At 41.7% G+C, this 16,140-nt stretch overlaps 1 protein-coding gene across 4 annotated transcripts in view; it reads right to left on the reverse strand.

Annotated features, from left to right (window-relative positions):
* The window catches only part of USP9X (ubiquitin specific peptidase 9 X-linked), a 211,555-nt gene that overhangs the window by 102,889 nt on the left and 92,526 nt on the right, over positions 1-16,140 (reverse strand). For all 4 annotated transcript variants that reach the window (XM_032795781.2, XM_032795782.2, XM_032795784.2 and 1 more), the window contains one exon: positions 2,375-2,462. In XM_032795781.2, the coding sequence (XP_032651672.1) occupies positions 2,375-2,462 (88 nt within the window). The remainder of the gene's footprint in view (positions 1-2,374; positions 2,463-16,140) is intronic.

Here is a 16,140-nt window from a genome sequence, read left to right on the forward strand (position 1 = left end):
AAGTCATCTGGAAGCAAGATGGAGGCTGAAGTTGCTGCACCATCTGGAGAGGCCAATGGGAAACCAACACTCTTGCTCCGGTGGAACACGACTGAGTGGTTTGTCTCCATAACCAGTTTGAAGTGCCTGGTCAAGGGCGTCATAAGCAGGGACGGGCAAAGCCTCCCTCACCAGGGTTCTCAGGGTGGGTACAGGGGCTAGAATCCCCAATAGGTCCAGCAAGACAGATCCAGAATATGTTGCAGAGGGCCCCATAGGGAGGGCAACCAGCGACTTCCCTGTTGGCGGAGAAGAGGGTATTGCCACACCACTGGTGTTCCTTTCAGATACTCGTATTGGCAGCAGGGAACTGTCGGCCCTTATACTCCATCAGAATTCTCCAATGATGAGAACTCAGATCCTGGTTCCAATGGTGGTATCACTGGAGACAGCAGAAGCGTGAAAATCACCAGAGAATGTGAGTCAAAGCATGACCGGACTTTGGCAAGTCCTGCATAGGAGATCGGACTTCCCTAGGTGTGGTTTGCAGCAGAAAGGATGGAGACCTCGGTTCCCTTAGGACAAACTGCTCATGTGGCTCTGGTTCTTTCTCCTATCACCCCAGCATTAACGGTACCCATTCCGTAGCCAAAACCGAGTGCATGCGGGTCTCGGTGCTCGGTATCAGCGGGTCTGCCAGTCTGCGTGATTTCTTGTCATGCTTGCATGCCTTGGAATGTGCAACCTCTCTGTGGCTGCAACTTGTGGGAGGTGTATCATCCTTCTTTGTTTTGGAGGAAGACTTACTGAATGCTTATACACATACTTCCTTACCTCCCAACTAGGCCCCAGCACAGGGTCCATAACCCTAACCCGGGTCCGACTGAGGCCTCATGGCAATTTCCATGAGGTGCTTCTTGAGGTGGAGAGCCCAGCCTTCTCAGGTATGGCTTAGTAAGGACCAGCAGATACTGCACCTGGATGAAATGTGGGCTTCTCCCAAGTAGTAGAGGCAGCATTGGGGCGAGTTGCTGACCGAAAATGAATGCAGGCAGGAAATGCAAATTTGGAATCCTGAAATCTTTGGCATAATCCAGTACCCGCGTGTGGAAGCTGGTGGGACCAGTAAACAGATTCCCCTGAATTCCCAGTCCTACTAAACATTAAACTATGTTTAAAAAAATACAACACACACAAAAAAAAAAACAGTAGCAGTAAAAACTAACTATATACAATTCTGAAACTTTTTTTTTTCTTTTTTTAAAAAGCGTGTCAGACGAGAGGACACTAGCAACTCCAACTTGGATTCAGACCGTGCAGTGATGAGACGGAACTGGGGATGCAATTGGTCTGCCCAGCCCTTTACAATCTTGGACAAAACCACGAGGTGAAACAAGGGCTCACGTGTGGACCAATGGACACTAGTACTTCCAAACCTGATGGCTTTGGATGCATGGCGCACATGCGTAAACGCACCCTCAGTGGAATACAATAGGAACCTTTACTCAAAGTACTATTTAGTTTAATTTATAATCAGTTCTGAGTGAAATTCAAAGTTGTACTATGAATCTGCATTAAAGAATGAGTTTAAAAAAATTTAGGACCAGACAAATGGAAGAATGATACATCCACAAGGATAACAATAAATATACTGAGGAAGATAAACTGTGAAAGAATACTGTTATGTCCAAACTAAGAACTTGATAAGTTTCAAGTAATATCATTGTGGGGCAAATAATTAATTCTCTTCCTAAATCCTTTGTCTTCTTACTTTATTCAAGAACTATCAGATGGTTGTTATAAAATCCAAACATTTTCTTCATTTAAATCCCTTCTGAAGACTTACTTTTTCCATGTTGCTCCCAGTAAGTCAATCATTTTAAAAGGTTTATTTTAGGTATATGTATATGCTAATGGCTAAGTATCCAAGAGTTTATTGCTGCACTGTTTGTTACCTTCAGTGGTTGTGACATGTCTAATATTAAGCCATGATCCTAACCTGATATGTATAGAGGTGCAGCCCACCCACAAAGAACCTCTTTAAGTCAGTGGGACTTGGAACAAGCACTGTGGTGTGCCGGCACAAATTTTAGTGCACAATCAAGGCCCTGTATTGTAAGTTCTGTGGGGGAGGGATCATGTCTTATTGTATACAGCCCTCAACACTCTCTTGGATATTCTAATACTATGTCTGTTTTCAAATCCAGGAACTCCAGCATTTTACTTTATTTTGGTATCTTCATGTCCTGGAATTAAATGATAATGCCATACAATAAGCCGGAACTGTACAAAAGAAACAAAGAGTTCAACATAATTGTTTCTTTCCATTTCAGAAGTTTAAGTTATGAATTTGTTCGCCTTCTAGAGAAAATGACTTAAGTTACTCGAAACTAACCGTAGGAAGTTAAGTCGCTCCTGTACTTCTTGCACATGACTGTATCTACTTCCTGGTCTTACAGTTTGTGGATCATACTCTCCATGCTCTGCAAATTTAAGAAGTTTTATTAAGCAATACATACAGAAAACAGATGCTGATTCGAAGGAATACTTAAGTCTTGTTGCTCTGCAGCGAATTAAACAAAAGCGATTCATAAATCTGTAATAAAACAATCTTCAGAGACCTGCTCAGAATCAATTAAAGATTAAATTAAGATAGACACCTTCAAAGATGTTTGGCCTACGATTAGAACTGCCAACTATATTTTTGCATGCAGATGTATAGGCTTGTCTTTTATTATGAATACTGCAGTCTGCTTACTTGGACAGCTGAATTTCTCCATCTTTCAAACTCTTATTTCTTTGAAAAACAAAGCAAGCAGAGAAGAAATCCTGTATACTGGATATAGGGTTGATAGGTTACCCATCAATATTGAAATTTTAACAATACTGTAACCAGCCTTCACTGTGGTAAGATTTTTTTCCAGAAGTATATCACTTTAAAAAATGGTTTGTTTTAAAGATGGGTTACATATTGGAGATACCAACTATGACAATGTTTCTTTAAAGCTACCATAAACATTTGACTTCACATCAGGGGTTTAGGAAGTAGGGAGGGAGGAAGAGGCATGACCGCCATCCAATGCAATCTTTATATTGATGAACCAGTTTTTTACTCAAATGTAGATACTTAGTCATAAACTGGTCATTTCAAGATAGGACAGAACAATATTTATTAGCAGTTAAGATGTTGTTATATGTAGAATTACTATTTCTAACCCTTTTATTGTGATGCAAGTTTTTTCAACTTTGTTAGTAATGAGTCAAAAGTCAAAGCTACAAAGTGTGTGTAGAGAGAGGGCAACCTATCTTTTATCAAGCTAAGTTATATATTTTGGGGGTTTTCCTCCTGCAAGATTTAGCAAACTGGTTCTTCTCATATCTTTGTCATACCTTATACACTAAGTTTTATTTCTGAATATGTATATGCTATAAGTGCAGCTATAATACAACATGGTTTTATTGTGACACAAAACCAGGAAGAAAGATCTGAGCTGCAGTGTTATATCTGACAACTTCAGGAAGATTTACAGTAACAACTAATTATACTAATCATTAATAGTTTACAATCTCATAGTACGATAGTGAATCATTTAAGTGGAAATAATACTTCCATTTCAAATCCCTAATTTCAATCCAATCTAGTAAAGAACTTTTGGACTCAAATTTTTCTCATCCTTGATCTCAGCCCAGAAATGAATTCATGTGTTTGTGCTTGCACATAGAATGTTTTTTATGAAACTATCTGAATTACCTCATTGAAAAAATAAAAGCATTTTGTAAGTATCAGACAGCAAATCATGCTCCAAATAATTTAGATTTTCACTCAAGATGAACACTACTAATTTTTTTCTTGGAAAAGTAACTACACCCAAATAAATTTGTTAGTCTCTAAGGTGCTACAGACTCCTCATTTTTTTAATGATGTTATGTGATTTTTAAAAGTAGTACATATGAGCCAGTTAGTACTTTAATAGAAGACCAGAAAATATCTGGTGTTTCTCTGACAAACATTGATAAATTCCGTTATATTAGAGTTTACCCGTAAGTAAATTCCACTGACTGTCCCAACTAGTGCCCCATTCCAAGTGATCTATAGTGTTATATGACCAGAGGTTGATTCCTTATTGAATAAAGTGCTCCATTAATAATAATAAAAAGAATAACACTTCACCCATACTGTTATCAGCCAGACCCTGTCAAATCCCATAATGAGCAAGGGTGGAACTTGGACCTTCTAAGGGCCTCCATACACAGGAAAGCTACTGCAAAATATGCTAGCGTATGAATTTAAAAGCACAATAACCCACACTAACTCAGCACGTGGACACCTATTCCACACTAAAACTGCCTTTGTGAGTTTAACAACCCATTTCCTAAATATTATCCACTTAATCCACTTCTCTGTATTACAGCTGCACTTCCAAAATGGATTAAAGATAAATAGCACATAGGGTCTCCTACTGCAGAATAAGAGTGTCCACGTGGTAAGCTAGTGTGAAATAGCTACTGCATAATACCTATTCTGGGCTATTTCCTAATGCAGACAACCTCTAAAAATGCAATCTTCCACGAAGAAACCCAGCTTGTGTAATAGACTGCACCTAGTTCCATCTCCTAAAAAAAAAAAAAAAATGGTCAATGTGATTCTGGTTGCTCCGCTTCCATTAAGACTTTTCTTCTTCGAAAAAAGGTCTGAGTCAGCGTGTGAAATACTAGTTGTGCTTATTAATGATTAGTGTACTGCTGGCTTGAACTCACCATTGACCTGCTACTGTATATAGATATAAATCTCCGAGTAGTAAATTCACAAATCATTAAACTAAAAGGAAGGCCATATATACATTTAAAGAAAATAATGCCACTTCCTCAGTTACTAACACTTAAGATTACTAAAAGTAAAATTAGAAAAACTAATTTATTTATTTATTTATTTATTTTTTACCATTTATGATACTATTTGCTGCTTTTCATAAAGTTATCCAAGCTGCAGTGGAAAAAAATAAGAGGTATAAATGGTTAAAATAATGGAGGATGGACTTGTGGTTAAAGAACGAGCCTGGGTCTTAGAAGACGAATACAATTGCCAGCTCTGCCACAGATTTCCTGTGACTGCAAAAAAGTCACTTAATCTCTGTGACTCGGTTTGTCATGTGTAAAATAGAAAGTATTATTCTCCCTATCTCCAACACTTCTTATGTTTTTTCTTTATAGACTAAGATCTTTAGAGCAATGACTCTCTTACCACAGCTTTCTGCGGTCACTAAACAAACAGGGCCACGATCTCTGGTGGGTCCTGCTGACACTACTTTAATAGTACTGTTGCTATTAACTCTATTGTGCTAGAATATAAATGCCCCTGTCAGGAATTAATGCACTATCATTTTAGACACTGCAAAAACCTCAGACAGACAGTTCCTGCCCCAAAGAGCAATAGATGACAATAATACGTCAATTATACTCGTAGTATTAACTTTTCTGTTTCACCTGTTTCTTGTCCATTTCACTTCCTAGTAAATATTCTCCATCACAATGTTTGGGTTCATGGTATTGTTGAAGATTTAACTTAAAAAAACTAAATATTTTTATTTAAATAAGGTTTTATAAGAACCCCCTAGCTTTGTAAATAACTAGGTGTGTTTGTATGGGCCTGTATGGTCATCATAAAATTAGATTACATTTAGAGCAGAGCTCTTTGATGAAAGGACTTTCTTTTTACTATGCTTCTGTACAGTGCCTACCATAAATGGGACTCTGATCCTTGAATGGAGCAGCTAAAAGCTACCACTAAACATGTGTTAGCCACAAATGCATAGCAACTTGATTATAATCCAAAGAAATAACTGGATTAAATCTGACAAATAACGTGGATTACTTTTGACAAATGTGACAAGAATGGGAAACTGTGTCATGACAGCCAGTCTCTCTATGCAATTTACATACAGCAGAACCCCATTTATCCAATCTAACTGGGACGGAAGCCACATCAGATAATCAAAAATTCGGATAACCCGGAGAATGGGTAAGTGTAAGGCTGGAGCACCACCCAGCTGCCTCAGGAGAGACTGCTGCTTCTGGACCTGTGTGCACTGGCTGTTTGGTTAATACGGAGAGCCAGAAAATGAAGGAACGTATAAACGGGGTTCTACTGAATTGTAAAGATAAAAAATAATTTCCTTTTGTTTCTAGGAGAAAAAAACGAATTTATAGATCTAACAGTCAATGCATACTGCAAATGGTTCACAGCTGGGAGAAAGGAACTGTCTGAAAAGACAGTCATCTATGAATGTGTGAAAAAAAGGTACATCAATTTAAAAAATAGTCATTTTAGTCAAGAATTTCAGGTACTATACCTGTCCCTGCCAATTTCTGTGGTTTTACAATCACATTCCATTATTTTTAAAAAAGGATACTTTCCCTGCCTTGTTGCTTTGTAAAAGACCGATGCAAACAGGTGAAACTGAATACACACAAGAGCACTATCAAATACACAAAATAAATTTTAAAAAACTATTTTTCCCATTCCATTATAGTAATCCCAGGTGTTATTTGTAACAGCAGCAGATTTAAAAAAAAAATCTATACAAAACTGATTTTTACAGTCTAATAAATTTATCACTGGGAATAGGTGTGTGAAATGTTACTTTTAGGAAGTAGAATTTATTCAGCATTTACACTTTTCCATGTTTGAAATTCAACCGTCAGTTTTCCTACCTTGGGCTCAGTCATTTGGACATTCACTATTGCTCCCACACTTCCCCTTGTCTCACTGGCTATTCATGAGAAAGCTCTTCTGACAGACAAAAGGAATAATCTCTTGAGGTACAGATTTTATTCTTCTGAGTTTCCCTCGTTTCCATTTTCTGTTTCATTTTCCCTTAATTTCTCTTTTCCTTTTCTTGATTTCCCCACTCAGTTCTGCTTTCTGTCCCTGTGCGCCTCAGCATTTTAGTGCAGCAGTTTAGTACAGCAGTTCAACTCAGCTAGAAAGTTTAATTTTCCAGCCAACCAAGAATAAATAGGTTCTCAGGCAAAACTTTACACTCTGATCATTAAAAAAAATGAAAAATGTCTGGAATATAAATCACTCTGTTGGGGAGTAAAAAACTCATCTATCTGAATCGCTATAGACTAATACTGAAGGCCCTAGGCCAGTTAAATATCAGGCACATGACAGAAGAAAATGCCAAGGAACATGAAAAATTTAGATACAAACAAAACAAAAGAAAAGGAAGTAAAATCCTTAGTTGTAAAGTCTCAGAGGGCATGTGTACCAATGAATAAAAAGGGAACCAGGAAAGCAGGTAGTAGTAATTCAATATGGCTAAAAGATAAATTGAGAGAAACTATTCAAGCCAAAGAGAAATCCTTCGAAATTTAGAAATCTAACCATAGTGAAGCCTATAAACAGAAGTATAAATACAGCAAGCAACATGTAAGGGGAAAATCAGAAGGACTAAAATGAATGTTGAAGGTCATATAATTAAAAGATACAAAAATGAAGACGTTCTTTAACTACATCAGAAGTGGGAAACCTGGAAAAGAATTTGAGAGTCTGCTAGATCACCAGGGAGCAATTAAGGAAGACAAGGACATTGCTGAGGAGCTAATTATTTCTTTCACCGAACCTTCACCAAAGAGAACATTGGGGAAATACCTACCATAAATTTACTCTTTTCCAATAATAAAGATAAGGTACTGACAGAGACTGAGGTGTCAGAAGGAGACGTGCTAGAACATACTACTGTCTCAAAAGACAATGAGTCACAGATAGTATACATCCAAGAGTTCTAAAGAAGATCAAGAATAAAATGGCTGAGCTACTACCAAAAATGTGCAAAAAGATATTTTACCAGAGATCTAGATGACCACAAATGCTATACCTATATTTATAAAGGCTTGAGGACTGGCCAGAGAACTTACAGACTAGTAGGTAATACATATTTGCCCAGTAAACATGTAGAAATAATTATATATTACTCTCGAGGGATTTCTATGACAAAAATTAAAAATGCTGCAACAAAAATATAAAAATTCTATGCACAGTATTTTAAAACTCTTCAAAATTCTGCATATTTTATTTGTGAAAATAACACAATATAATCATTTTCAATTATTTGTTGATGAGTATTTTGAAATAAATTACCAAAACAATTGAAAATGATGTGATTATATTATTGCATTTAATCACATTTAATTTCAGAAAGGGGAACTACACAAAAATGAAGAGGTTAGTTAAACAGAAATTAAAGAGCATGGTGCCAAAAGTGAAATCTCTGCAAGCTGCATGGAAACTTTTTTAAAACACCATAGAGGCTCAACTTAAATATATACCTCCAAATTAAAAAAAAACATAATAAGAGAACCAAAACAGAGTCACCATGGCTAAACAAAGTAAAAAGCAGTGAGGCAAAAAGGCATCCTTTAAAAAGTGGAAGTTAAATCCTAGTGAGGAAAATAGAAAAGAGCACAAACACTAATAAATGAAGTGTAAAAATACAATTAGGAAGGCCAAAAAAGAATCTGAGGAACAGTTTACCAAAGAGTCAAAAAGTAACAGCAAATTTTTTTTTAAGTACATTAGAAGCAGGAAGCCTGTTAAACAACCAGTGGGGCCACCGGATGATAACGGTGCTAAAGGAGCATTTAAGGACAATAAGGCCATTGCAGAAAAGCTAAGTGAATTCTTTGCATCATTCTTCATGGCTGAGGATGTGAGGGAGATTCCCAAACTTGAGCCATTCTTTTTAGGTGACAGATCTGAGGGACTATCCCAGATTGAGGTATCATTAGAGGTTTTGGAACAAACTGATAAATTAAACAACAAGTCACTATCATCCTACTACCCCACCTCTCCCCGCCCAGCTAAGACTAATATCCTTGGGTGGCCAAGACAACCCCAGACACACACACCCCTTGGGAAAGTAGAATGAATTATATTGTAAAAATAGAAAGGATTAAAGAAATACTGTATGTACCTTTAAGCAAAAGTAAGGAATGTTAAAATACAGGTGTCAGGAAACGAAACATTAAGGCATAAACAATGAGTCCACTTAAGCTAATGGTGAAACCATTAGCTGGAGATTGGTAAAAGTTAGTAAGAAAATTAACTATGTATGTCTAGGCTCCGGTAAATTTGTCAGTTCTGCTCCCTTTGTTATCTAGTCAAGTTCGCTCCCTTTTATGTGTATAAATTGAGGTAGTGTGGGTCTTGTATAGTGCTCACATTATCTGGGTGTTATTAGCAGAGCGCTGTGCTAATAGAACAGAGTGGTCTGACAAACTGAGTCCTGAGTCTAACTTTGACACCCTCCACCCCAGTGATACCTCTCCCTAGGCTGCCAGAACAGAGGAGCCCAGGGAGGAGGTGAGTGAACACTGGTGCAGCTTCTCTTTGCTTCCCCACAGAAACCATTTTCTGCAGAAAGTAAAGAGAATCTGCAGGGAGACTTAGCGCAGAATTCCCCCAGGAGTAAATACACATTAACCAAACATCCAGAAGATCATGACACCAGCATGGTTTCTACAACAGAAAATCATGTTTCACGAGTATTAAAATTCTTTATACATCAAAATAAAGCAGTGAATAGAAGAGAAAAATGGATACTTACTTTCTCATAACTTTTGTTGTTTGAGATGTATTGCTCATGTCCATTCCATTCTAGGTGTATGTGCACCCACGTGCGCAGCTGTCAAGAGATTTTTGCATTTGTAGTATCCGTAGGGTTGGCAGTAGCGCTCCCTTGAGAGCCACGCTTATGCATCAGTATAACAGGCACTGCCAGCCCTATGCCCTCTCAGTTCCTTTTGGCAGGCAACTCCGACAGAGGGGCAGCGGAGCAAGTAACAGATTGGACATGAGCAACACATCTCAAACAGCAACAATTACTAAGAAGCAGATAACCGTCTTTTCTTCTTTGAGCGCCTGCTCATGTTGATTCCAGTCCTGGTGACTCACAAGCAATGTCAATGGAGGTGGGCTCAGAGTTCAGTCTTGCATCTTGCAGCACTGCTCTGGAAAAGCCAGCATCATTCCAGGCCTGCTGAGTAGTGCATAATGGGACATAAACATGTGGACAGACAACCAGGTAGCAGCTCTACAGATCTCTTAGATTGGCACCTGAGCCAAGAAAGCTGCTGTTGATGTTTGCGCTCTAGCTGAGGACACCTTGACTATCGCTAGTGGAGGCACTTTCACCATCTCGTAGCAGTATCGGATGCAGGCTGTGATTCAGGACAAAATCCTTTGAGCAGAAACTGGGCAATCTTTCATCCTGTCTGCCACCGCAACAATCAGCTGTGTTGACTTGCGAAACAGCTTTGTCCTGTCACTATATAAGGCCAACGCCACCCTAACAGCCAGGGCATGCAACCTGCATTCCTCTTCACCTTTATGAGGCTTCGGGAAGACTACCAGTATGTGTATGTTCTGGCCGGTACGAATTCGGGAAACTACGTTGGGCAGGAATGCTGGGTGCAGCCACAACTGGACCATATAGGGTAGTTCCAAAGTAAACGCCATGATCTCAGACACCTTGCGGGCAGACGTAACTGCAACTAGGAATGAACCTTCTAGGAGAGAAAAATAAAACAGGAAGCCAGAGTTTAGGCGGGAGGCCCCATGAGTCTCGACAGCACAAGATTCAACACCCAGGGAGGAACAGGGTCCCGGATGTGAGGGTAGAGATGCTCCAGACTTCTCAAGAACCGGGCCGTCACATCATGAACAAAGACCGACCTGCCTTGGAATGGAGGGTGGAAAGCCAAAATAGCTGCCAGGTGGACCCTGATCGATGACAGGGACAAGTTCTAAAGTTTGAGGTGCAGAAGGTAATCTACGATCACCTGCAATGAGAACTGCTCAGCCTGAACACATAGTTCCGAAGCCCAGCCACATGAACCTTTCCCACTTGGCCAAGTAAGTTGCTCTGGTGGAGGAATTTCTGCTACCCACCAAGACCTGTTGAATCCAGGCCGAGCGCTCCTGCTATTCCACATTCAGCCATGCAGTAGCCACGCCAACAAGTGCAACACCTCCAGGTTAGGATAGTCCTGGGACAGCAGGTCCAGCCGGAGAGGTAGCTGCAGTGGAGCGGCTACCGAAATTTCCAGCAGCGTGCCGAACTAGTATTGGAGAGGCCACTCAAGGACTATCAAGATAACCTTAGCCATGTCCTGTTTGATCTTCACGAGGACTCCGTGGATCAACAGCACCGGTGGGAAGGCATATCAGACCCCTCAACCATGATGGGGCTGTCAATACCTGTGTCTGCTGACTGACACCATCTGAGATGATGCCAGAGCGAGGGGACTGGTGCCAGGGGGACTGGAGACATGACGGATAGCACTCCCTCAGGATAGGCAACCAGGACCTGCACTTAGAGGACAACTGGTAGCAGGGTGAACGGTCCCGGTAGTATGGAGACCAACGTCTCCCTCTAGGTGATCCGTGTTGAGATGGTGGGACTGTAATCGTGATAGTGGTGACCAAAAGCAAGCAGAGAGGATCTGTCCTGCAACTCTGGCAATCTGCAACTCGGAGGTGGAGAGCATTACTTCATCTCGGGGGAATTGGTGGCGCTCCACTGCCCCCTGAAAGGTCTTAGTGGCTAGTTTGCCCTCGTGAGGAGCCTTTGCCAATTCCTGTGGCACGTGCTGCACTGTAGTTATGGGTAGAGACCTTAGCTCTCTTAGAGTCGGCGGAGCTTCTGAAGGTGTCAGCAGCTCAGGGGTTTAGGTCCCATGTCACTCCCAGGAGTCAGTCATGGACTTTTAAGGGGCTAATGGCCCCGACCAGGGAGGCACTAACCTGTATCTCCAGAGTGACCAGGCAGCCCAAAGTGAGTCCCTTGCCTATTGCCCTTCTTGCCTGGTGCCAAAGAGCAGTGCTTTCTTGCCTTCTTTTTGGGCACCAGCGACAGGGAACAGTGCTGGGCAGAGACTGGTGCTGGGGCACACTGCACATCAAGGCCAAGGTACTCCGAGAGTCCTGGCAGGATGGCACGGAAGCCGGATGAAGGGTGGCCTCCTTGAGGAGAGACCATAAACGAATATCCCGCTCTGAGAGAGAGGCTGGAAGTTTTTACAAATACAACAGTTCTCTCATGTGAGATTCCCCCCAAGCACTTGAGGCAGCTACTACTTTGGTCACTTACAAGCATAGGCCTGTTACAGTCCATGCAGGGCTTAAACCCGGGAGACCGGGGCATGCCCCGCTGGGACTCTAATTTCTAACTACAACTACACTTAAACTACTTAACACTAACTACTATAAACAAGCTATTTACAAGGCCCTAAGGCTCGAAGTCAGTAAAGACAAAAAACCACTAGCCCTTGCTACGCAAGGAAAGGCACTCCGACTAATCACTACTGGCATTAAGAAAGAACCGAGAGCGCGCAGAGCTGGCAGCACCTGATATACTGACACATGAGTGCGGCACTGAAGGGGACGCCACTGCCAACCCTACAGATACCACTAAGGCAAAAATCTCCGATGACTGCGCACGTGCGCAGGCACACACCTAGAATGGAACTGAAATGAATAAGCGCTCAAAGAAGAACTAGTTAATTTATTTCAACTTTCAAAAGGCCTGAGAAGGGTCCTCAAAAGAAACTAATCACCATGTATTTCTCATGGATCAAAAACTAGCCAAGAGCAGGAAACCAAAAGTGTGGGAATAAATGGTCAACCTTTTGCCATTATAAAAATTGAATAGCAGGGTGCCTCAAGTGTCCATGTTTGGTCCACTTGTTGATTAATATATTAAATGGCTGGGAAAGGGGAAGTGAGCAGTGAGATAATAAAATCTACAGATGACACAAAGATAGTCAAATTCAGAGGAAACTGAGGAACTTCAGAGAGACCTAATCAAGCTAAGTGAATGGGCTAAATAACGGCAAGTACAGTTCAATGTTGAAAAATACAAAGTAACGTACATTGGAAGGAAAATGAGAAGTCACAGTAAAAGGCTCTAAATTAATTGTATCAAGTCTAGAAAGGGATCCAGATGTTACCATGGACAGCTGAACAACCACCTTCACTCAATATACAGTGAAAAAAAATGTGTGTGTATAAGGAACAGAGTAATATGGAAACTGCAATGTCCGTATGTAAATCAATGGTGACATCTCATCTAGAAGATAGTGTGCAATATTGATTACCTCACCTCAAAAAGGATATTGCAGAGGGGGTTCAAAGAAGGATAACTCCAGTTATTACAAGATGAAGGAGGAAAGGTTACTCAAGTACTTGTCCCTCCATGTAGTACATTTCAGGTGATTCACAAGAAGCATCCCTCTTAAAAGGGGTAGGTGCCCAAAGTCCTATGAAGTCTTTAAACAACGATTTGAAGATCTCAGTGACTCAGATAGAAGTTACAGGTCTATTACAGGAGTCTGCAGGTGAGGTTCTGTGGCCTGTAATGTGCAGGTCGTCAGACTATAAGGATCATGATGGTGTGAGAACAGAGTAGATGTAGTTGCAACAATATGGGCCCAACTCAGCGCTATGAAAAATAGCCCGTGTCTTGTCTTGCCTTGCCTGACTTTCCTTAGTACCTTCAATAACAAAAGGATCAGGGGAAACACATACAGCCTCTGACCATCATATGAGGAAAGTGTTGCCCAGCATGCCCAGACCGCAACCCACTCTGGAGCAGAATTTCTTGCACTTTTTGTACATGCCTGACACAAAGAAATCTGTGACCAGGCTATCCCACACCTGGAATACTTCCAAGTAGAGTCTGGCCACAAAGCTCCGCCCTGTACTCTATGGAGACATATCTGCTTAGGAAGTTCTGAACTCCTGGCAGATGGAGGGCATTCAGAACAATCTGCAAAGATATGCATGAGCTGTGAAGAGCATGCCCCTCTCTGCTTGTTAATGAAATGCACCACATCATCTTGTCTAATCATACCTGGACCGGCTGGATGTGAATGAGAGAGAGGAACTGTTCACAGGTCAGCGTGACTGCTCGGAAGTCCAACATGATGTGGAGCATAGACTCCTGAGTAAACCATGTCTCTTGTGCTACCTGTCCCACTATATGGGCCCCCCAACCAATGAGGACAGCATGCGCAGTCTGTATTTCCTGTCCTCAGGCAACTGAATAAAATACACACATCTCTTTCCTTTGTCCTCCCATCAGGCAAGGGAGTCCAAAACCTTCTGGAGAACCAAGACTGACAAGTCAAGACTGCATGTGCCCCTGGTGTATATACCCCATCGACACACTCACAGGTACCTGCGGTCATATGACTCAAAAAGGCCAGTCAAGATCTCTCAGACACCCAGGTGCTTATCCAGATTTGCTTCATGAGTTTACAAATGCCTAGAAAACCGTTGTTTAAGTAAGCACAACCCAGCTGACACAGCACCCAGCTTTGCCCCAATAAACTAGATCTGTGTTGGTGCCAGAGTAGACTTCTCCAGGTTCACTCTGAGACCCAGCTTCTCAAACAGGTCCAGAAGCATAGCAGTTGCTTTCCGAGTTTCCTGGTAAGATCACTCTTTTAGGATCCAATCATCCAAGTAAGGACACAGGGCTGCCACCTGCCAGCAAAAGTGAGCTGCCATCATTGACGTTATTTAAGGGAAAACCCTTGGCACAGTCAAGAGTCCAAATGGGAGCACCCAATACTGGCAGGGCTGACTTTCACGTGCTGCTTCCCAGGTGTATCTAAGGTTGTATCCTCTGGCCTCCTCAGTGGAAACAGATAGGGATACCTCTACCTCACCCCTCCCCAAATATATCCCCCAAATCCATTGCCTTTACTTGTAAAAGGATCCCCTCCTGCTGTTTTATTTCTTCCTGTAAACATCTTCTTTCAAAGATTTCATAATCTCTTGATTAGCATTTTGGTTCAGTATGCAAACAGACCTATATTGTGAACGGGATGAAACACTATGACAAGCCAGGGACATAAGTGTCTATTACTCCCGGCCCGGAAAAAACTGATCTGAGGTTTGTCACCTCCTGTTTACATGCCTTGACTTCAAGGCTTTGATAATATTTTTCAGTATAGGTACATAACTCATTAAATATTATCCATACATTCATTTCAAAATGATTTAGACAACCAGTGGGCTACTGGCTCTCAGCAGAGACCTCAAATGGCATCCGTTGGTGAATTATTGTCCATATACTTGATTCCCTGAAAAACCCTGTGCCCCTCTGTGCCCTCTGCCAGTTGGCACAGAGGTTCCTGGGTCATATTTCAATGAACCTCAGGTGTGCTAGGTGAATGTCCATGTGAAAATCCATGAAATCAAGGGCTGTTTACAATTTCTGACCTAGTGAGAGGATAACTGAAAAGAGGGTTGCAATTCTGAACTTCGGGGAACTGAAGGAGTTTCCACCTGAGGAGAAAAATGGGTCTCCATTCTCCCATTTTTTGGGGTAGCATAGGGATAGGTCTTCCCCATATCCTCCTTCTGATGCCAATGACTGCGAGCCTGAGTCCAATGGGGGAGGAGGAGGAGATGCAGGGAGGAAGACTGCCAATACTCTAGGAGGCAGCAATGATCTACTTCTATTCATTGAAAGTACTGGTGATAGCCTGCTTCTATCCCACTACCAGTATTGGAAGATATTATGGCCCTGCCCTTTGAGGAAGTCACATTCTGGTCTTTACTGATACCTGATAATCCTGTAACTTAGTATGGGACAGGCACTACTGTCTCTTCTAGGATGGTAAACTTTCCCTCTTGTGCTTGGGTCTCCCTCCTCATTTGTTCTGCCTGTACTTATCTGAGTCTCTTGGAATTTTTTTCTCAGAGGCAGGGGAAACTGGGGAGAACAGGATGGAGAGGGGACCTGGAACTGGCCAGAGTCACACACACACACAGGGGTTCTCCTGCCATCTTCAAGCCAATGTACAGGGGTGTCTCCCCAGTCAGAAGCCGTTCCCATCAAATGTCTGTCCCTCCACAGAAACAACTGACAGATACTGTATCCGGGAGGGACATGGGCTTCCCCAGGCAGGGTTGGAAGGGACCTCAGGCGGTCATCTAGTCCAACCCCCTGCTCAAGGCAGGACCAATTCTCAACTAAATCATCCCAACCAGGGCTTTGTCAAGCCTGACCTTAAAAACCTCTAAGGAAGGAGATTTCACCACCTCCCTAGGTAACCCATTCCAGTGCTTCACCAGCCTCCTAGTGAAAA

The sequence above is a fragment of the Chelonoidis abingdonii genome, chromosome 1 (genome assembly GCF_003597395.2).
Source record: "Chelonoidis abingdonii isolate Lonesome George chromosome 1, CheloAbing_2.0, whole genome shotgun sequence".
Taxonomy (NCBI): domain Eukaryota; kingdom Metazoa; phylum Chordata; order Testudines; family Testudinidae; genus Chelonoidis; species Chelonoidis abingdonii.